Source organism: Macaca thibetana, chromosome 3 (assembly GCF_024542745.1).
Source record: "Macaca thibetana thibetana isolate TM-01 chromosome 3, ASM2454274v1, whole genome shotgun sequence".
Lineage (NCBI taxonomy): Eukaryota > Metazoa > Chordata > Mammalia > Primates > Cercopithecidae > Macaca > Macaca thibetana.
In genome coordinates this window covers 162,594,149-162,617,731 of record NC_065580.1, presented here as the reverse complement: position 1 = coordinate 162,617,731, position 23,583 = coordinate 162,594,149, and the positions used below count along the sequence as shown (strand labels likewise).

Genomic DNA, 23,583 nt, shown 5'->3' with positions numbered 1-23,583 from the left:
AGAATCCCACCGCGCTTTTAAGTTTAGCAAGCAGCAGAAGGCCAGGCGCGGTGGTACATGCCTGTAATCTCAGCATTTTGGGAGGCCGAGGCAGGAGGATCGCTTGAGCCCAGGAGTTGGAGGTTGGAGACCAGCTTGGACGACATGGCGACACCCCATCTCTACAAAAAATACAAAAATTAGGCGTGGTGGCGCGTGCCGGCCTGAGATGGGAGGATCTGTTGAGCCCAGGAGGTCAAGGCTGCAGTGAGCCGTGACTGCATCAGCCTGGGTGACAGAGTGAGACCCCGTCTCAAAAAAAAAAAAAAAAAAAAAAAAAAAAAAGGCAGCAAAGGCTATTTATATCACCAAAAGCAATATTTTCTGCATTTTGAATTGTGAGGAGTTGTACAAAAGAACCTGGGTCCTCTTGTCCAAAACTTTTCATTCAGAGTGTGAGTTTTCGCAGCCTTTTTTTTTTCTCAGCTGTCAGATGAGGTTCTTTGTAACTACCTTGCAGGGTTGGCATAAAACCAGAGCCATGGTATATAAAGTTTCTTACGACATGAAATACTACGCAGCCATAGAAAAGAACAAGATCACGTCCTTTGCAGGAACGTGGATGGAGCTGGAGGCTATTATCCTTAGCAAACTAACACAGGAACCGAAAACCCAATACTGTGTGTTCTCACGTATAAATGGGAGCTAAATGATGAGAACTAATGGACACAAAGAGGGGAGCAACAGACACGAGAGAATACTTGAGGGTGGAGGGTGGGAAGAGGGAGAGGAGCAGGAAAGATAACTATTGGATACTAGGCTTAGTACCTGGGTGACAAAATAATCATTACAACAAACCCCCATGACACAAGTTTATGTATATAACAACCCCTGCACATGTACCCCTGAACCTAAAATATACGTTGTTTTTTTAAAGAAGCTATTACTTACAATAAATAAATAAATACATAAGTAAATAAGGTTTCTTGCACATTGCCTGGCACCCAGGAGTTGCTCAATAAATGGGAGTAGCTGAGCCGGTAGCAATGGCTGCTGACGTTACTGATGGGCAGGGTGAACCTGAAAGTGCTGGCTGGGCTGTAGGTTCAGATTGCTTTTGAACTTTGCTGCCGTCAGTAATTTCCTGAGAGTAGATAATGCAGGGTTGCTTGAAGAGTCGAGACACATGAGAATCTGAAATTGCTGCTGGAGCCTGAGCTCTCTAACGGAAGCAGAGCACAAGGTCAAGTTTCCTGGGCAAGACCTTTCCCAGAGGCTTCAACAAGGACCTAAGTTCCTGCCCAAACTTTGACAAGTTTCCAGAGATGTTATGAAGAGGAGACAGTTCTTTCTGAGACTGGGCAAACAGGGAAGGTAGTGAAAAATACTAATAATTTGTTTTGGTTTGGTTTGGTTTTGAGACAGAGTCTCGCTCTGTTGCCCAGGTCGGAGTGCAGTTGCACGATCTCGGCTCATTGCGACCTCCACCTTTTGGGTTCAAGCGATTCTCCTGCCTCAGCCTCCCCAGTAGCTGGGACTGCAGTATGCACCACCACAGCAGGCTAAGTGTTGTATTTTTAGTAGAGATAGGGTTTCACCATATTGGCCAGGCTGGTCTCGAACTTCTGAGCTCAGGCAATCCGCCCACCTCAGCCTCCCAAAGTGCTGGGATTACAGGTGTCAGCCACCACACCCAGCCTAAATACTAAGAATTTTCAAAGAAGGAATTGATGCTTATAGAATTTTGGTTCCTTTTTCTGTGGAATCAACAGGCTGGACTAGATCATCTTTAAGGCCCCATATAGCTGTTTTGTACTTTTTTGAGACATTGTCTCACTCTGTTGCCCAGGCTGGAGTGCAGTGGCGCAAGCACAGCTCACTGCAGCCTTGACCTCCTGGGCTCAAGTGATCCTCCCCACTCAGCCTCCTGAGTAGCTGGGACCACAAGCATGCGCCGCCACACCTGGTTAATTTTTATTTTTATTTGTAGAGATGGGAGTCTCACTGTGTTGCCCAGGCTGGTCTCAAACCTGGACTCAAGCGATCCTCCCACTTCTGCCTCTTGAAATCCTGGGATTACAGGGGTGAGCCACCATGCCTGGCTAATTCTAACATTCTTGAATCATAAGAGTTCATGACCAAGGAATACAAACAGCACAGCTTTGTGGGTGAGGATTTGGAGCAGCTGGATCTTCATTCATTGCTGGTAGGGATGTAAAATGGTCTAGCAACTCTGAAAACTCATTTGGCAGTTTCTTATAAAATTAGTCATGCACCTGCTATGTAACCGAGAGATTGCCCAAAGAAATGAAAATGTATGTTCACACCAAAACCTGTACATGAACTTTCATAGCATCTCTATTTGCAATAGCAAAAACTGAAAATAACCCAGAGTAACAGATATTTAATGGTTAAATATTCATATGATGGAATACTAGTTAGCAATAAAACAAAATTAGCTCTTGATATACACAACTCGGATGGATGTCAAGAGCATTATATAAAGTGAGGAAAACTTGATCTCAAAAGGTTGCCTGCTGTCTGTTCTTATTTCTCTAACGTTCTCAAAATAACAGATACATAGAGAAGGATACCTGATTAGTGGTTACCATGGCCTAGGGATTGGAGAAAGGGTTCAGTTATTAAGGGTGTGGCACTAGGGAGTTTCTTAAGGGTGATACAGCAATTTTGTTCCTTGGTTGTGGTGGTAGTTTCCCAAATCTATACATCAGATTAAATTATATCAAGGCTGGGTGTGGAGGCTCACACCTATAATCCCAGCATTTTGGGAGGCCTAGGAGAGAGGATCACTTGAGACCAGGAGTTGGGCAACCTGGCAAGATCCCGTCTCTATAAAAAAATAACAATCACAAGAAAATTAACTGCGTATGGTGGTATCTGTCTGTAGTCCCACCTACTTGGGGGCCTGAGGCAGGAGTATTGCTTGAGCCCCGGAGTTTGAGGTTACAGTGAGCTGTGATCATGTCACTGCACTCCAGCATGGGTGACAGAGCAAGACTTTGTCCCTGGCACACACACACACACAAATTGCATCACTGGGTGGATTACACTTGTAATCCCAGCACTTTGGGAGGCTGAGGCAGGTGGAGCACCTGAGGTCAGGAGTTCAAGACCAGTCTGACCAACATGGTAAAACTCCGTCTCTACTAAAAATACAAAATTATCTTGGAGTGGTGGCAGGCACCTGTAATCCCAGATACTTGGGAGGCTGGGGCAAGAGAATCACTTGAACCTGGAAGGTGGAGGTTGCATGAGCCAATATCACGCCACTGCACTCCAGCCTGGGCAACAGAGACTCCATCTCAAAAAAAAAAAAAAAAAAGCATCAAATTACACACACACACACAAATGAGTGCATGGAAAAAATGGTGAAATGTGAATATGGTCTGTGGTCTATGTAGCTACAAGGATTGTATCAGCATCAGTTTCCTACTTTTGATATTACACTATAGCTGTGTTCCATGTTACTATTGGAAGAAGCTGGGTGAAGGGTACACACATTTTGCAATTTCCTGTGAATCTATAATTCTTTGAAAAAATAACTTAAAAAGAGAGAAATGTACAAAATGGTTGTATCCTGCGTTCTCTAAAATTTGAAAAAAAAATTGGAAAAAAAGAAAAGCAAATTCCAAAGCCTTTCTCTGGGCTGTTGGCAGCCGCTGCAGGCAGCGGAGGGAGCGCCACCTGCCCAGAGCATGTGAGGCTGGTTTTCATTGTCACTGCAGAGGTGACACCTCTGGACTTTGCTGCTGCTTAGGAACCAGGCACACTCGGCAGCACAGTGGGGACACAGTGTGGCCATTTTGAACACCACAGCCTGGGATTTAGATTTTTCTTTCTCTGGCCCTAGCAAAAGGGACCCCTATGGTAAACACGCTGTCTAGTGAGGCTTGAAAGAGAATAAACGAGACTGTGGTTGGCAGGGGTTCTCCAGATGTGGACAGCAGGCTCTCCTGGGCCATGCCCTTTCTGAATACTCAGTCAAGCTGTGCTATCTCCGTGAGGTTGCTAATTGGAAGCAAATTCTGAAAGCCACCCCACTTTGGGTGCCTTTCTGGGATTTCAACCAATCCCAGAGAGGCCTGGAGATGAGTTTCCTTTAAGACAAGGCAAGGAACCATGGGTTTGTTCCAAATTTTCAAGGACATGGAATCCTTTGAAAAGATTTCTTAAGGGAGAAGGTGCTTGACTTTGGCGGACATCCCCCGTTGAGTCCAAACCTGAGAGCATCGGGAAAGCAGAAGGTGGGAATTCATGGTGAGGGGTGTGTGTTCCCAGGGAGAAGCTGGGGGCGCTTTTCCTGCCCTGAACACTCTCCATCCTGGGTTTCTGTCTTTGAATTAGAAACAAAAGTTCCAGGGAAAACCCACTTCAAAATCTGCCCAAATAAAGGGCTGTGACAATAAGGAGATGTTGTCAAAAAATATGTCTTTATGGTTTGGATCTCTGTCCCCAACAAATCACATGTCGAATTGTGATCCCTAATGTTGGAGGTGGGGCCTGGTGAGAGGTGATTGGATCATGGGGGTGGATTTCTCATGAATAGTTTAGCACCATCATCCCCTTGGTGCTGTTCTCGTGATAGTGAGAGCTCTCGTGAGAGCTGGTTCTTTTTGTGGGAGGGGGGAGGGGAGGGATAGCATTAGGAGATATACCTAATGTAAATGATGAGTTAATGGGTGCAGCACACCAACATGGCACATGTATACATATGTAACAAACCTGCACGTTGTGCACATGTACCCTAGAACTTAAAATATTTTTTTTTAAAAAGTGTGGCACCGCCCCCCCCACCTCTTCCTTTTGCTCTGGCCATGAGAAGTGTTGGCTCCCCCTTTGTCTTCCGCCATGATTGTAAGTTTCCTGAGGCCTCCCCAGAAGCTGAGCAGATGCCAGCATCATGCTTCCTGTACAGCCTGCAGAACCATGAGCCAAAGTTTAAGAGGTTTAGCCTGTTTTCTTTATAAATTACCCAGTCTCGGGTATGTCTTTATAGCAGTGTAAAAGTGAACTAATACATACACATCTGTCAGAAAAAGATACAACATTTAATAAAGATGGAATGTAAACATCAAGTATTTTTATTTACAAACAAATAAAAGTTTTAAAATAGAACTAAAATAATTTCTATCACACATGTTTTCACTGTTCTTCAATATTTCTCTTTTAAATTTTTAAAGATTTTCTTTTTAAAATTTTCTTGTAGAGATGGGGTCTTGCTATGTTACCCAGTCTGGTCTCGAACTCCTGGCCTGTGATCCTCCCTCCTTGGCCTCCCAAAATGCTGGGATTACAGGCAAGAGCCATCACACCCAGCCAAGATTTTCTTTTTTTATTGTCTGCATTTATTATATGCAACAAGATGTTTTGACGTACATATATGGAGTGATTACCACAGACAAGCAAATTAACACACCGTTAACATATTACATGCACCATTAACGTGTCCTTGCTCTTGTGTGTGTGTGTGGTGGGGGGAATGTGTGGTAAGAGCACCTAAAACCTACTCTCTTGGCAGATTTCCAGTGTACAATGTGTACAATGCTTATAAACATTTTTCTCTATTAAAACAAAACAAAAAACCACCACATATATGGAAAGGGCTGCGCTGGATGCCTGAAGAGGAAGCTTGATGGTTCTAAGCAAAGAACCAAAAGGGGCCTGATCTACAGAAAAATTGGAAAGCCGGCAAAGTTTGCTGTGAGAGCCCTTTCTCGGCTCCCACCTGTGCTGATCTCCTTTCTTCCTACAAGAGCCCATTGGCCTTTTATAGTTCCTGGGAAAAATGAAGCCCCCTTGAATTCGAGACTTCCCCCTCTCCTTCCCATCCAGTTTCAACCCCCACACACCTGTGGCCTGCACGCTGGGGGTTCTTTTCTGTTTGTTTTGATCATCTTCCTCTTTGAAAATAACCTTCGTAAAACAAACTGAATACGGCACCATTTCCCTCCAGATTCATGCTCCAGGAAGAAAGGGTGCTGGAGGCTACAGGGGGCCTCACAGCGCACATGATCTCTGTGTTACATTCATTTTCCACTAACAAATCACAGAACATACCCTGCCATTAGGCTTATGCCAGCCGTCTTTGTTAACTTTGGGTCTTGCTGAAGTTGAGTAATGTCACGGCAAATAGAACACAAGGAAGCTGAGGCGTTCTCTGGCTTTCTGTTGCAAAATAGGCCTGTTGATGCTTGGTGACAAGCTTCTCAATCCCAGAAGCATGAAGCCAGCAAGGCTGGGAAAGTCCCTTGGGTGAAGGCTCCATCAGAAGAGAATAAACTTTATCAAAATGTGGTTAGCCCTATCACAGCAGCAGCATTTCAGAAGCATCCTACAAAGTTGCTTGTTTCGTTGACAAACTCAAGAAACCCCACATGTTTGGAGAGTTCTTGGTGAAGCCTGTTCATTGGAAGTGGTCATGCTTGTGTGTAGCTTAGAGAAGAAGAAAATTCCAGTGGTTCCTCAGTCAAGTGGTGTAATCCACTCCAGAATCATTGCCATCTCTTCTAATATTCTGAACCAGGCATAGAGAAAGTAGAAGCTCAGTGCACAGCTAAATGAAATTACCAGAGATTCTCAAGGCCGCCATTTCCAGCTTTTCACAAAACCACTGTGCTCACATCAAGAGCATCAAGGAAAGCTTCCTATTCCGTGAGCTCCACTAGAAACGTCACGTATCGTTCATGGTTTTGAAAAGGTGAAAAGTTTCTTTTCCAGAATATTCTTCATTGGAATGATAATCTTGGTACCTTGTAAATCAGTGGCATTGTTTATTTCATCACAGCCAGAATCTAGAATTATCACCATTCTTTTGGGATACAGTGAGAGCTTTTTTCCAGCCAGACACAGAATGAGCAATACAGGTAAGGTCCCTGTTGTCATGGAGCTCAAGTTCTGTTAGAGACAGGAAAGAAAAAAACAATCAGTAAAACAGGATAACTTCATAATTCAAAGACGCCATGCACAGCTGTGAGGCTATGCACAGGCTCCATTCAAACTATAGACTAAGTGACTGCTACTGCCTGGATTAAGCCCTGCCCTGCCGTGGCATCCCCACACAATTCAAATAATAAAAAGCGCTATCAGGAAAATAAAACGGGGTAGCCGATGACAGTGTGGGAGTCAGTATTGTATATTGCACAGGCAGGAGAAAGCCTGTCTGAGGAGGTATCATTTGACGTGAAAAAGGAAGAAGCTGTGCCAAGATCAGGGGGAAAAGCATTAAGAGGCAGAGAGAGTAGCGTATGCAAAGGTGCTGAGGCAGTCTGTATAACTGCACCATGAAGAGGTCCCTGTCCGAATCTCTGGAAGCTGTGAATATGTTACCTTACCTGGTAAAATGGACTTTGCAAGTGTGATTATTAAGTTAAGGATCTTGAGATGGGAAGATGATCTCGGATTATCCAGGTGGGACAAATGCAATCACGAGGCTCCTTATAAGAAGCAGGCAGGGGGCTCAGAGAGTGGGAGAAGATGTGATCGCAAAAGAAGAGGCTGGGCCGGGTGCGGTGGCTCACGCCTGGAATCCCAGTGTTTTGGGAGGTTGAGGCAGGCAGATCATTTGAGGTCAGGAGTTTGAGACCAGCCTGGCCAACATAGTGAAACCCCATCTCTACTAAAAATACACAAAAATTAGCCTGGCATGGTGGCGGGCACCTGTAGTTCCAAGCTACTAGGGAGGCTGAGGCAGGAGGATCACTTGAACCCAGGAGGTGGAGGTTGTAGTTAGTTGAGATTGTGCCACTGCACTCCAGCCTGGGTGACAGAATGAGACTCTGAAAAAAAAAAAGAAAGAGGAAAGAAAAAGAAAGAAAGGAAGGAAGGAAGGAAGGAAGGAAGGAAGGAAGGAAGGAAGGGAGAGAGAGAGGGAAAGAGAGAAAGAAAGAAAGAAAAAGAAAGAGAAGGAAGGAAGGAAGGAAGAAAGAAAGAGAAAGAAAAAGAAAGAAAGAAAAGAAAGAAAGAAAGAAAGAAAGAAAGAAAGAAAGAAAGAAAGAAAGAAAGAAAGAAAGAAAGAAAGAAAGAAAGAAAGAAAGAAAGAAAGAAAGAAAGAGCAAGCAAGCAGGCAAGCAAGCAGAGGCTGGAGGGATGCCAGGATGCCACGGAGAGGGCCAAGAGCCAAAGAATGTAGGTGGCCTCTGGAAGCTGCAAAAGGTAAAGAAATGGATTCACACCACCCCCCAGCCTCAACCCCCAGAGCATCCAAAAGAAACTCTGCTGCCATCTTGATGTTAGCCCAGTGAAATCCACTTTGGACTTCTGACCCCAGAACTTTAAGATAATATTATAAATATGTGTTGTTTAAGTCACTTAAGTTTGTGGGCATTTGTTATAACAGCAATGGGAAGCTAATACAGATCCAAAGACAAAAACAAAACAAAAAGCAGAGAAGCAGGATGAGACTATGTGAGAAGAAAGTGAGCTCGCAGAAAGGACCAGCGGCCAGCTTTCCCATGGCCTGGCCAGCTGCACTAAGCAGTCTGGATTTTATCTTCAAGGTGAAAGGAACCCAGTGGAGAGTTTCAAGCAGGTAATCATACCTGGCTGATTACAGGTATGAGCCACCATGCCCAGCCTCTTTTCCTTTTAATGAATTCATTTACTGTATAAATTTGCCTCTAATGTTCACATTGTCTACATCCCAGAAGTTTTCATATATATTGCAGTTCCTTTGTAATTTAGTATCGTATTATTTGTGTTTTCCTCTTTATCCATATGTTAAGTATGATGCACTTATTTTTTGGTTTTCAGATACATTAAGGTGTACAGACTATATTTTTGTTGATTGATAATTTAACAGCATTGTGGTAATAGAACCCAGTCTATATAAAGCTGATATTTAAAAATGTGGTTGGACTTCTTTTGGACCCAGCACATGGTGAGTTTTTAAAACCGTTTTATGGACACTTGTAAAGAATGCACATCATTTATTGGTTAGGTGTGGGTTGTCTCTATCTATTCATTTTATAAAGGTAATTAATTCTATTACTCAAATATTCTATATGTTTGCTTTTTAAAAAAATGTATCAGTTTCTGAAACCTAATTCCTACCATTGTGGATGCCTCAATTTCTTGTAAACCTGCCTGTTTTGCTTTGGATATTTTGAGTCTACGTATAAGCCCATAATTTTACTATCTTCCTCGCAGGTTGTTTCTTTCATTAAATTATAGTGATATTTCATATCCTATGGATCACCTGAAATTTCACTTTTTCTTAGATTTCTGCATTTTAGCCTTAGCTTGGTATGTTTTTTCATCACTTTATTTTCAAGTTTTCATTTGCTTTTATTTTGGATGTGCTTTATTTTGTATTTTATTTTTTGAGAGAGAGTCTCGCTGTTTCACCCAGGCTGGAGTGCAGCAGCGTGATCTTGGCTCACTGCAACCTCTGCCTCCCAGGTTCAAGTGATTCTTATGCCTCAGCCTTCCAAGTAGCTGGGTGTGCCACCATGCCTGGCTGATTTTTATATTTTTAGTAGAGATGAGGTTTCACCATGTTGGCCAGGCTGGTCTCGAACTCTTGTCTCAGCTTCCCAAAGTGCTGGGATTATAGGAGTGAGCCACCGCCCCAGGCCTAGATGTTTATCTTTTAAGAGCATATAGCTAGATTTTATTTTGTTATTTAATTTAATAATACTTCTTTTAATAGGTGCTTATTTTATTTAAGGATATTGTGATTATAGATATATTTGGATATTATCTTAGTCATTGGGGCAGTCATAGTAAAAATTATAAACTGGATGACTTATAAACAACAAAAAGGTATTGCTCACAGTTTGGAGGCTGGGAAGTCCAAGATCGAGGCACTGGCAGAGGCGGTGTCTGGTGAGGTCTCCTCTTCGGTTCATAGACGGCGCTTTCTAGCTGTGACCTCACATGATGGAAGGAGAAGCAAACTTCCCTGCAGCCTCTTTTAAAAGGGCATTACTCACATTCACCGGGTCTCCATCCTCTTGGCCTAACCACTTCCCAAAAGTCCTACCTTTTAGTAATATCACATTGGGAGTTAGGATTTCCCTATATGAATTTTGGGGGGACACAAACATTTATGCCACAGCAGATATATTTCTACCACCTTATTTGGTGATTTCTGATTGTTGTTTGTTTTAGACAGAGTCTTGCTCTGTTGCCCAGGCTGGAGTGCAATGGCATGATCTCAGCTTACTGCAACCTCCGCCTCCCGGGTTCAAGTGGTTCTCCTGCCTCAGCCTCCCAAGTAGCTGGGATTACAGACGCCTGCCACCAGGCCCAGCTAATTTTTGTATTTTTAATAGAGACGAGGGTTCACCATTTTTGCCAGGCTGGTCTCGAACTCCTGACTTCAGGTAATCCACCCGCCTCAGCCTCCCAAAGTGCTGGGATTACAAGCATCAGCCACTATGCCCGGCCGGTGATTTCTGTTTAAAAATTTTTTCTTAAAGTGTTTTTCCCACTTAGTTTTTCATTGAATGGGTAAAACATTCTACATTTGCTTTTATTAAAACAAGAAATGAATTTTGTTGCATTTCAATTTACAGATTGTATTTCTGTTTCTCGTGATCACCCACACGTTGTTAACATGATAGTACGTGCCATGTGAGGTCAAAGACTGCTCCACGCTGGGAGAACTCATTCAAGCAAAACAGCAGAGCTGTCCCTTAAAATTGATTTCTGGTAAGATAAGTTACTTTTATTTCATTCATACAATTTAATTTTATTTTAATTCATTTTTAAGGGAACATCACATTTCGTATAAAAAAACAAAGATTTTTAAAAATATTCTCCTTATGGGAAATAAATATATTTATAATTACATGCCTGTAATTACCAGCGCGTAGTCAAACACGCTGCTTTGATTCTCCTTTCCTGGGCACTGGGGAATTCAAGAGTGAAGTTAAACCACAAGGGCTGAGTTAGAAGATTGACCTCAGTTCCCTGTTCCCACCAGCAGGTGGCACCGTCTCCTAGCAGAATTCTTACTAGAACGTTTTGCTTCCGTTTCTGCAGAGGCATGGTGAACTGAGTTGCACCATCCAAGTGTTCCTCCTGGCTGAGTTTGCCTATCTTGTTCAGTGAAGGCAACTCATGAGGACAAATGGTGTTAATGAGAAGCTTGTGCGGAGTTAAAGGGATCCTTCTATTTCTTTAAAATAACGCTATTTTAAAGAAATAGCGTTTAACGTAATAACGCTAACTCTGCAATAATTTGTAGATCATTTTAAATCTTAGCCATCTTCCTCTTGCCACCCAGTGTGCTTCAAGCCACATGGTTCAGAGCACCATTTAATATGAAACTCCAATTTTAAAACAAAGGGAACCTTCCTCTTACAAAACCATGAGACAAGTTACAGAGTAATGACCACCCACATGACCTTGAAGTGATTTTGAGTGAGTGAATGTAACTTCCATGGCTGCCATTTAAATTGGATTCAAATCCAAATGGCTTCATCTCCATGTCATCGGACCTCTTGTGCCCTGATTCCCTTGGCTAAGTTCATAGTACCTTCTACATCGGGTTGTGGCAATGGTTACCTGAGGTTAATCATTAGCACTCCTAAATGACAGCCAATATAAAGACTCAGTTCTCCCAAATCCATGATAGTAAAGGATCTTTTGGTAAATAGAGTCTGCTTAGCTCTTGCTAGGTCTTTAAATACTTTGCTGGGGGCCAGGCACCATGGCTCACACCTGTAATCCCAGTGCCTTAGGAGGCTGAGGCTGGAGGATCCCTTGTGGTCAAGAGTTTGAGACTAGCCTGGGCAAGAGAGCAAGGCCCTATTTCTACAAAAAATAAAAATTAGCCAGGCGTAGTACACACTTGTAGTCCCATTACTTGGGAGGCTGAGGCAGGAGGATCCCTCAAGCCCAAGAGTTCAAAGCTGCAGTGAGCTGTGATGGTGCCACTGCACTCTAGCCTGGGTGACAGAGTGAGACAGAGTAAGACTCTGTTTCAAAACAACGACAACAACAGCAAACAAAAACGAAAACCTCAAAACCTCTTTGTTGGACTTACTTCCGTCTCCTCCATGTAGTACTTTAGTACCCTTGCGGCTCGTTTCTCTTTTACAAGACAACAGTGTTGTTATAAAGTCATTTGGAAATGGTCCCATGGAGGAGTATTTACACAGAATTTAGCGTATTTAGTACCTTCAGAACATGGCACTTGCCTGGAATTATACTGACCTCCTCAACCCACACCAACCACCCAGAGATGGCTGTTCTCGACTCCTCTCCCTGGGGCCCTGTCCTTCTCCTCCTCCTCCTCCTCCTCCTCCTCCTCCTCCTCCTTCCTCCTTCCTCCCTTCTTCTTCCTTCTTCCTTCTTTCTTCTTCTTCTTCTTCTTCTTCTTCTTCTTCTTCTTCTTCTTCTTCTTCCTCCTTTCTTCTTTCTCCTTCTCCTTCCTCTTTTTTTTTTGAGACAGAGTGTCACTCTGTCACACAGGCTGTAGTGCCATGGTGTGATCTCAGCTCACTGCAACCTCTGCCTTCTGGGTTCAAGTGATTCTCCTGCCTCAGCCTCCAGAGTAGCAGGGACAGAGTAGCATTTTTTAAGTAGAGATGAGGTTTCACCATGTTGGCAAGGCTGGTCTCGAACTCCTGATCTCAGGTTCTTCTCCCGCCTCAGCCTCCCAAAGTGCTGGGATTACAGGCATGAGCCACCACACCCGGCCCTTCCCACGTGTTCTGGCAGGGAATGCTGTTGTCCCCCAAGCCTACCCTAAGAGGAAGACTTCTTCTGGGGAGAGATGCTCACTGTGCCCAGGTCCTTCCCTGGCTGGAGCTGGCAGGAAGGGTCCCAGAGCAAGGACTTGTGCCACTCTGCCCAAAGCCAGAGTCCCTGAGGCACCCCCTCCATGAGGCACCAAGGTGAATTCCAGCTGCCAGTTAGTATTTAACTTTCCACATACGATTAGATTAAACATGTGGGTTCATAAAAGCCTAGGATTGCAGACTGCAGTTGCAAGGGCTTAGATGGTCGTAAGGTGAAGGTGCCCAGCAGGCTGAGGCTTGTGTGCAACCCACAAGAGAGCTCGCTGACACCAGCAAGAAGGTTCAGAACAGCCTGGCTTTGGAAAGAAATTTCATCCTGCCCACACACTGCATAGGTAAGTCTTAGCATGCGCTCTTTATGTTTTGAGGAATTAAGTAACAAAGTTATCTATTTGCCTGTTCCAGAAAATGATAAAAGGAATTATTTTCCTGGTATATGGCCTGGCTCCTCATCCACTCTTCCTTCTTTCTTTCTTGTGTTTTCCGTACTCATGTCTTTGTTAATTGCCTTAGAACGAAAATTTTGAGAGTTTTTTTAAATGGAGGATTCATGGTAAATGCAGGTAATCATATCGTTTTCTCTTCTTAATACGAAAATGAAAGACTTTGCTGCCTTTTGTATGCCCGGGTGATGCGAGCGATCTACCATGTTTCAAGAAAAGAAAACTTTGGGGCCAGGCGCAGTGGCTCACGCCTGTGATCCCAGCACTTTGGGAGGCCAAGGTGGGCGGATCACCTGAGGTCAGGAGATCGAAACCAGCCTGGCTGACATGGTGAAACCCATCTCTACTAAAAATACAAAAAAATTAGCCGGGCGTGTTGGCTGGCGCCTGTAGTCCCAGCTACTTGGGAAGTTGAGGCAGGAGAATGAACCCGGGAGGTGGAGCTTGCAGTGAGACCAGATCGTGCCACTGCACTCCAGCCTGGGCGACACATCAAGACTCCATCTCAAAAAAAAAAAAAAAAGAAAAGAAAACTTTGGACTTTGGGGTCAAATGAATGTTACTTTCCTAATAGTGTCCTGATTGCCCTTGTCATGAATAACACACATTCGTGACAGGAGTGGCTGGAATTAGGGGATCATTCTGTAGCCTAGAGACAGGGCACCACTAATGACATGTGTAAGCTCAAACCGTGGTCTTGATCTTATGTCTTGTATCCAGTTGAGCCAACTGGTCACAGCAATGAAAACAGAGTTATTGGAATGTGTGACCTCTGCTAGGACAGTCAGTGCTGGCCCCTGGTTTGGGTGATGTGAGTTCTAGTCCAGGCACTGCAGCCAACTTGAGAGGCCTGTGATCTTAGACAGGTGACTTAAGCTCTCTAGGCTATAGTTATTCCACCTATCAGAGAGCAAACTAGCCTAAATGATCTCCAGGGCCCAGCCTGTGCTAGGACTCAGCAAGAAGCATTCACTGGAAATGGAGGTCCTCCTAGGTTGATATACATTAATTGCCCATATTTGACCATTTCTAACTTGTATATAAATGGCCATTTCATATAATTCCAGAGAACATAAATAATAGCTGTCTTACCATTACTAAAGTAAATGCCTATTATGATACTCTACTTAGGGGTAGGATAAGTATGTATACCAAATATGGCTTGTTTTGTTTTGATTTTTGAGACAGAGTCTCACTGTCACTGCTGAGTGCAGTGGTGTGATCATGGCTCACTGCAGCCTTGACCTCCCAGGTTCAAGCTATCCTCCCACCTCGGCCTCCTGAGTAGCTGGGACTATAGGAGTGTGCCACCACATCCAGCTAATTTTTTATTTTTTGTAGAAGTGGTATCTCACTGTGTTGTCCAGGCTGATCTCAAACTCCTGGATTCAAGCGATCCTCCCGCCTCAGCCTCCTGAAGTGCTGGGATTACAGGTGTGAACCACTGCGCCTCCAAATATGGTTGATGTCTATCAGTTAAACAGTAATTCTGGGAATAAAAAATTGAAATCAACCCACTTATAATTTGAATGTCTTGATATAATGTCCTTCAATGGAACTGTTTTCACACACTGTGATTTGTTTCTTCCCTGTGGTCATGGAGCAGGCGTGGGCCACTCAGCCACATCTCATGCATCCGTATGCAAAAGCCAAATCCCTTTTGGATTCTGTTTATTTGGCCTGGCCAGGGGTCCGCACTCAGGTATTTAATCCCCATAGGCCCTTTCATCCCTGTGATTAAGTCTTATCAAAAAGCACCTCCTGACCTGCTTAGCAATGGGGCCTTTGTTCACATTAGAAGGCTTGAACAAATAACGGGCAGTTGGGGCCAGTTAGCTCTAAAAGGCTGGTGAACGCTGCCAGGCCTGCACCTGGAAACAAACCCAAATGACTCCAGTGGAATCCAGCACTGAAGTCCCTCATCTCAAAGACCTTTTGTGGCAGAGATTCTTGGATGGGCCTTAGGGGGCCCAGGAGTCCCCTGAAATTGAATGTAGAGTTTCCTATGTGCATATGTATACTTTCTTGGGGAAAAATAAAGTCACATCATTTTATTTTACTTTTCGAGGGATCTTTGGCACCGCTCCTCCCCCACCCCCAATTCCCACACCCCTTAAGAATAAATCAGGAATCACTGTTCTGGTAGTTTCGAATTGAATTCCACAGAGAGAGGAACTGTCATTCATTCATACATTCATTCAACAAACTTTTAGTAAAGATTTGCTACGTACCCATCGCTGCGTACGGTCCTGGGATTCAGAGATGAGTAGAGCAATCCCTGCCTTCCAGGGGCTCAAGCTCTCCTGTCATCCGGACTCAGTTACTTAATCTCAATCAATATCCTGAAGGTAGGAGTTTATAGAGTGGTTTTGAGGATCACATGAATAAACACACAATACATGGGTAATTGAAAAACGAAAACAAAACCAACATGGTCGTTTGCAGAAGGGGCACAGAAAAAGGGCCTTTGCCTAGACCTGGGGAGGTCAGGGAAAGTACTGTGGATTGGTAACAGCTGGCGGGGTTCCTACGAGAGAAAAAGAACTATACCCACAGAACCAGACCCTGTCTCTTAAAAAAAAAGGCGTGGCACGGTGACTCAAACCTGTAATCCCAGCACCTTGGGAGGCTGAGGCAGGGGGATCACTTGAGGCTGGGAGTTTGACAACATAGTGAGACCTCATCACTACTTTTTTATTTTAAAAAAGAGTTAATAAAAAATAAAATGAAAATAAAAGGGTAAAAGAGCCACTGGCAAAGTCTTGAGTAACTTTCACTCAGCTAACTTTCACAGCAGACTATATCATTGAAAAGGGGAAAAAGCACATGTCTGTTACATTGCTTAGGAAATGTGCTTGGTATATCCCCTGGGACAATCTTATCTATATTTGTTAAGTTTCCTTCCAGCCCACTAGTCTGTGTGACCAGAAGAGGGAGAGAAAGATCTGAGAGCTCTCTAAGTAATAGAACTTAAAACATCAGACAGAGAAGAGTATATTATCTTGGTGACGGTAATTCTCAATGAGGAAGATCCTGGGGAGGGATGTTCTGTGGGGGAAATGCCTGCAAGTTTATTTGATTAATAGGTTTGTTTATTCAGTTTATTGAAATTCCTTTCCCAGATGGGGAGATCTGAAACTTGTCTTTTCGTGAAGGAAAGAAAAGTCGCATGCTAGAGACGGCAGGTCTTTAGAACGGCAGCAAACCCACTGCTGGGATGTTGGGGCTTTTACTAGTGGCCAGTCACAGGTTTACCTCCTGCCTGTGCTCCTTCCAGCTGCGTTGAAACCCACTTGCCCCATCTGTGAGCCGTGTTCAGCTCCATTTTCTGAGCCCCCTTATCTTTCTGTCCATACCTGTTACAACTCTTTGCACATTGCATCGTCTTTAATTTGGTCTCTCCCATTCAACCGAGCCTTTCACAGAGTTCCTGTCATCTCTGAAGTTTCATCGCCTAGCATAGTACCTGGCACTTTAATTCATGCATCAAATGTCCACTGAGTGCCTTCTATGTGTCAGAAATCTGCTATACCGAGCTAGACAAAGTTGGCAGACATGAAAGCCGAGTTGGAAAGATGAGACCCTAAACCAATAATCACACACACACACACACACACCATATATATGTATGTACAAAAAAACTTGGCTGGGCGCGGTGGCTCACACCTGTAATCCCAGCACTTTGGGAGGCCAAGGTAGGTGGATCACGAGGTCAGGAGATCGAGACCATTCTGGCTAACACGGTGAAACCCCATCACTACTAAAAATACAAAAAATTAGCTGGGCATGGTGGCAAGTGCCTGCAGTCCCAGCTACTTGAGAGGCTGAGACAGGAGAATCACTTGAACCTGGGAGGCAGAGGTTGCAGTGAGCTGAGATCATGCCACTGCACTCCAGCCTGGGTGACAGAGCAAGACTCTGTCTCAAAAGAAAAATAAAATAAAATAATAAAATAAAATAAAATCTTTTGCCTTGCAATCGTTTGCCTTGATGTCTAAAGCCCCACAATTCTCTAAAAACAGAGATGTATAAAAAAGCTCACGTACATAATTCTCTGAAAACAGAGAATATAAATGAGTAATTGCTCCATTTAACTAACATTTGTTGAGTGCTTGTTATAAATATGGCATGATTCTAGCTGTTGTGAGGTTACCAATCTTTTTTAAACAAAAGTAATATAAATATATACACACACATTTGGTTACTGCATATGTGACGTGTGCTTTTGAAGAAAAAGGAGATGCTGTTGGAGGAAAACGGTGCTGGTGGTGGGAAGAGATTTAGAGTAAAGCCAGGGAAGTATTCTCAGAAGGGACAACTAGCTGGAAACTAAACAATGAGGAGGTTACAAAGATTGGTAACCTCACACCAGCTAGAATAATGCCGTATTTATAACAAGCACTCAACAAATGTTAGTTAAATGGAGCAATTACTCATTTATATTCTCTGTTTTCAGAGAATTATATTATACATCTCTGTTTTTAGAGAATTGTGGGGCTTTAGACATCAAGGCAAACATCAAGGCAAACGATTGCAAGGCAAAAGATTTTATTCTATTTTATTTTATTTTATTTTATTTATTTATTTTGAGACAGAGTCTTGCTCTGTCACCCAGGCTGGAGTGCAGTGGCACCGTCTCAGGTGGAAGAGAAAGGCAAAGGTGTTCTAGGTTGAGAGAACAGGATGTGCTAATGTCCTGAGGCAAGAGAGCTTACTGACAGGGAGGGAAGATGTCAGGTGTGACCGAACTGTAGTGAGCAAAGGGTAACTGAGGAGGTGGTCGGGAGCCTGCTCAGCCAATGGGGTAAATGCTGTTAAGGAATTAGGACTTGATTTTAAGAACAACCATCGCATCATTTTACAAGCAAACAAATGACACTATAATTTCCCTCTTCAAAAAGGCACACTGGCCGGGCACGGTGGCTGATGCCTGTAATTCCAGCACTTTGGGAGGCCAAGGTGAGTGGATCACCTGAGGACAGGAGTTTGAGACCAGCCTGGCCAACATGGTAAAACCCCATCTCTACCAAAAACACAAAACTTAGCCAGGCGTGGTGGAACGTGCCTGTAGTCCCAGCTACTCTGGAGGCTGAGGCAGGAGAATTGCTTGAACCCAGGAGGCAGAGGTTGCAATGAGAAGAGATTATGCCACTGCACTCCAGCCTGGGCAAAAGCGAGATTCCGGAAAAAAAAAAAAAAAAAGGCACATTGATGGCTATTCAAGGCAGAGAGGGTCACATATAACCCCAAAGAGATGGCTCTGGGGAGGGTTGTGTTGTATTACATTGTTGGCATTGTATTATCCAGGTGAGAGATGCTGGCGGCTGGGCAGTGCCAGTGGGAATGAAAAGCAGAGATGGATTTGAAACATAGGAATAATCTCTCAGATTGTTTCTTGGCATCACTTACCTAAAATGCTTCTTTCAAATATGGATGTACACACCCCTCCCTTTAGGATACTTGGGACAATGTGCCACCTAGACATAGGGGATGGAACAAATTGGAGAGTCCGTCAATGCCCCCTGCAATCTTTTCCCTCCATGTTATCTCATAATGCCCCACAATTCTCTAAAAACAGAGAACATAAATGAGTCATTGGTTCATTCAACTGACGTTTGTTGAGTGCTTATGAATGTGGCGGCATTATTCTAGCTCTTGTGAGGTTACCAATTTTTTTTTTTCTTTTTTTTTGAGATGGAGTCTTGCTCTGTCACCCAGACTGGAGTGCAGTGGCGCGATCTCGGCTCACTGCAAGCTCTGCCTCCCGCGTTCACACCATTCTCCTGCCTCAGCCTCCTGAGCAGCTGGGACCACAGGCACCCGCCAGCACTCCTGGCTAATTTCTTTTTTCTTTGTACTTTTAGTAGAAACGGGGTTTCACCATGTTAGCCAGGCTAGTCTCCATCTCCTGACCTCGTGATCCACCCACCTTGGTGAGGTTACCAGTTTTTTAAAAAACAAAAGTAATGCAAGATTGCTGATAAAAATTTGGAATATGAGAAAAGCATAAAGAAGAAAATATATCTTTAAGCACACCACCCACTGTTAACATTCTGATCTATGTACTTCTAATATTTTCTCCATTTTCATATGTATACATACATTTATTTACATGCATATGTAGATATCAAAGTGTATATATATAATTTTGTCTGCCTTTAACATTTTTATTGTACAATAATCATGCATTGTAAAAAAAAAAAAAGTGAAAATGTATACAATCAGTTTAAAGACTAACAAAGTATGCATTCAATCACCAGCCAGGTGATGAAGAAATACTATTACTTCTCCCCTGGCATCTCCCTCCCACCTTTACATAGCCAAATCCAGAAAAGATGTTTTCTTAACTTTGTTCACCTATTGTATTATTTAAATTGCAGCAGGAGGGAAGCATGTCTACTTTATCCAATTTCACACAGACGCTGGAAGACGCCTTCCAAAGGATTTTTATTACTTATATGGACAATTGGCGCCGGAACACGACAGCTGAGCAAGAGGCCCTCCAAGCCACAGTTGATGCTGAGAACTTCTACTATGTCATCCTGTACCTCATGGTGATTATTGGAATGTTCTCTTTCATTATCGTGGCCATCCTGGTGAGCACCGTGAAATCCAAGAGACAGGAACACTCCAATGACCCCTACCACCAGTACATTGTAGAGGACTGGCAGGAAAAGTACAAGAGCCAAATCTTGAATCTAGAAGAATCAAAGGCCACCATCCATGAGAATACTGGTGCGACTGGGTTCAAAATGTCCCCCGATAAGGGAGAAAGGCACTAAGCCAACATCTGACATCCAGACATGAAGAGATGCCAGTGCCACGAGGCTAATCCAAATTGTCATTGCTTAGAAGAAAGTGAGTTCCTTGCTCTCTGTTGAGAATTTTCATGGAGATTATGTGGTTGGCCAATAAAGATAGATGACATTTCAATCTCAGTGATTGATGCTTGCTTTGTTGGAGCAATAGTTTGTGCTGAAGGCCTCTTTGGCTTTCTGGGCAAGTAAATGTCATTTTAATCAATGTCAGTGGTGAAAATAAAGCCAAATTTGAAGTAAAGTGTCTGGGCAGTGGCCGTGGGGATAGAAAGGAGAGATTTACAAATCATTGAATCTTCTTTCTCATGAAACATCATTTGTGTGTGACAAATTCAATTTATAAATAACCCAGATGTATTATGTAGAAGCCGAGGCTCAAAAGCTATCACTTGCTTACCAGAGAGACATAGGAGCATTTATCTATAACATTAATTCATGAGTGTGGAGTCAGGAGAGATGAATAAGCAAACCATAAGGTTACTTTATATTTATTGTTTTCCTGGCCTTTAACCTATTTAGAAGTCTTAAGACAGAACGAACATTCCTCTTTTTTTCTTTCTCTTTTGAGACAGGGTCTCGCTCTGTCACCCAGGCTGGAGTGCACTGGTGCAATCTCAGCTCACTGCAGCCTCAATCTCCCAGGCTCAAGTGATCCTCCCACCTCAGCCTCCCTAGTAGCTGGGACTACAAGCACATGTGCCACCACACCCAGCTAATTTTTGTATCTTTTTTTGTAAAGGCAGGGTCTCACTATGTTGCCCAGGCTGGTCTCAAACCTGAACAAACATTTCAAAGGACAAACAATCCATACCAGAGAAGTCGAATATTTAAGAACTACCCAGTATAACAAGAACACATTTTAAAACTAACATTTAAAGTTTTGCAGAAAACTAATCTTAAAAAGTTCTCATTAAGAAAAAAAAGTTACAATTGTTGCTTTATAAATGTATTCTTTTAACTCAATTTAGTTTTCCTCTATTTACAATTACTTATTTGCATTTGTGTTTAAGAAACTAAAGGATACAGAAAGGGTCTAAATTGCTGATACCTTCTGAAGACCTAGACAGGAACTACTTAATATTTTACACCATGTGGGGCAGGATATCATAGAATGTCAGGGCTGACCATTCTACTGTTGGCGGAGACCACTTCACTTACAGATGAAAAAACTGTAGTCCACTGAGAGGAGACGATTTCATTCACTAATTCGGTCAGGCAACATTGACCTACTTGGTTCACTGGCCTAGACCCCAGGAGCATAAGGATGAACAAGGCTGGGCTCGGGGGCTCACGTCTGTAATCCCAGCACTTTGGGAGGCCGAGGTGGGCGGATCACCTGAGGTCAAGAGTTCAAGACCAGCCTGGCCAACATGGTGAAACTCCGTCTCCACTAAAAATATAGAAATTAGCCGGGTGTGGTGGCGGGTGCCTGTAACCCCAGATACGGGGGAGACAGAGGCATGAGAATCGCTTGAACCTGGGAAGGGAAGGTTGTAGTGAGCGGAGATTGTACCACTGCACTCCAGCCTGGGCGACAGACGCTAAACATCATAGTACAATATGACAAGGTCCTAACAGAGATCAATGCAAAGGGGACACAGCCAGCCAGCACAAGGACAGGAGGACATGTCTAACGCAAGTCAAGATCTTCTCTCTCAGAGCAGTGGAGAGTAGCAGGTCAACGGCAGCAGAGAGATGTGGGGCCTCAGCATCCCATAGCTTCATGCCTCCTAGTCTACCCTGTTCTTCTCCCTACACCCCAGCCAAGGCACAGCAATGATGGGCAAGGCCTCAAGCCTCAGGGTGCTAGGACAAAATTTAGAAAAAGAGGCTCTTCTTCAGAGAATGCTTATAGAACTCCTTATTCTAACCACAAGGTTTGTCTCTTTAAAATTACAGAGTGAGATATACACAAGGTATCTACTTCCTAACAGATTTGCAATTATGCCACCTGAAGCATTGAGTGCAGTGTTAGAGAAAACTATCCATATTCCAAGAGCAGATGTAGGAAGAGTGACCTCCCTCCTCAGATCAGAAACCCAGAAATGCTGTCCCACCCAGAAACATCCATCTCAGAGAGGCCAGAGCAGCCATCAGGCTTTAAATCCCAGCCCTCTGCTCTGCATCTAGACAGAAAACCGAGGTTTCCATCAGGTGACAAAGACCCTCTCCTTAACCAAATTTTCAGGCTCCTCTGAGCCCTCTTCCTGACTACAGCCCAACAGTGCGCTATAAAAACTACAGACTCTTGGCACAAATGATTTTGCCCACCTTCGCACACACTAAGAGACTTAAACGCTAGCATAGGTTCTAAGAGCTGAAAGCTAAAGTGCCTGCCCGAGAAAAGTGAACGCCGCCTGAAGAATTTACCATTTGTTCCAACCAAAACCTGGTGACAGGCTGATAGTCCCCTGATCCCTCTCTTAAAGCAGTTACTTTAGAAAGTTTCAATTATAAATCCTTTCTCTCTCCCTTGAGATGCAAATCTTCTACCATTCAGAACTGTACTGTCTCTTTGAAATGCAAACATTCAAACTCTCTTTGCTGGATGGGTGCCTTGCTCTAACTTACTGCCCCCCATCATAGGCAGAAGTTTGCTTCTCCTCTAGATATGAGCCAATTAACAAACACAGATCACACTGACCAACCCCTTCCCACTTTTTATGCATTTCCACTTCCTTGACTCTGCTCAAGCCCCATCCCCACTCAGTTACCTTTGCACAAAGGGAAGTTGAGCTGGGCCTCTTCCCTCTGGCAATAGCTGATGATTTCAGTCAATCCTTACTGCTTTAACTAGTGACTGGCTTTCTTTACCTTTGACACAGGTAAACACATGGAGAGCAAAATCGAGGTTTTTCAGGCGGGGTGCAGTAGCTCATGCCTGTAATCCCAGCACTTCGGGAGGCCAAGGTGGGAGGATCACTTGAGGTCAGGAGTTTGAGACCAGCCTGGCCAACATGATGAAACCCCATCTCTACTAAAAATACAAAAATTAGCTGGGTGTGTTGGCGGGTGCCTGTAATCCCAGCTACTCGGGAGGCTGAGGCAGGAGAATTGGTTGAACCTGGGAGGTAGAAGTTGCTATGAACCGAGATTGTACCACTGCACTCTAGCCTGGGCGACAGAGTGAGACTCCATCTCAAAAAAAAAAAAAAAAAAAAAAAAAAAAAAAAAAAGAAAAAAAAATCGAGGTTTTCCTAATTAAGTACATTTTATTATCATCACTGAAAGTACAGGTGATAACATAGAGGGTTATCAGCCAACTTCACTTTTGGGGAATGAGAAATGCTGAATCTCTCCAAGCATGTTGGGTCTCTAGTGGTTGAAGCCATCTGCCAAGATTGACACTCTAGGATCCACGCCCACCCAACCTGGGCTTTTCACTTTCAACCCAGCAACTGAAAATGTCAGTTCAAACAACTTGCTGTTTTTTCCTACCCCATTTGCTTTTAAAGTTCCTTCTGCCTGTTCTACTGGCTCCATATGACCGGAATATCACTTATTTCGTAAAGCATAGTTCAGATGTTATTTCAAAAGGAGCCCAGGATAGTGGCTGATTTGATAGAATCTAGACCC

At 43.6% G+C, this 23,583-nt stretch overlaps 2 protein-coding genes across 24 annotated transcripts in view; one reads left to right on the top strand and one right to left on the bottom strand.

Moving 5' to 3' along the window:
* Positions 1 to 20,235, top strand: part of MRPS6 (mitochondrial ribosomal protein S6) — a 519,933-nt gene extending 499,698 nt beyond the window's left edge. For all 7 annotated transcript variants that reach the window (XM_050784651.1, XM_050784652.1, XM_050784650.1 and 4 more), the window contains one exon: positions 19,570 to 20,235. In XM_050784651.1, the coding sequence (XP_050640608.1) occupies positions 19,570 to 19,971 (402 nt within the window). In that variant the 3' untranslated portion in view covers positions 19,972 to 20,235. The remainder of the gene's footprint in view (positions 1 to 19,569) is intronic.
* ATP5PO (ATP synthase peripheral stalk subunit OSCP) overlaps positions 1 to 23,583 on the bottom strand; it is a 1,173,690-nt gene that overhangs the window by 438,801 nt on the left and 711,306 nt on the right. The window lies entirely within an intron of this gene.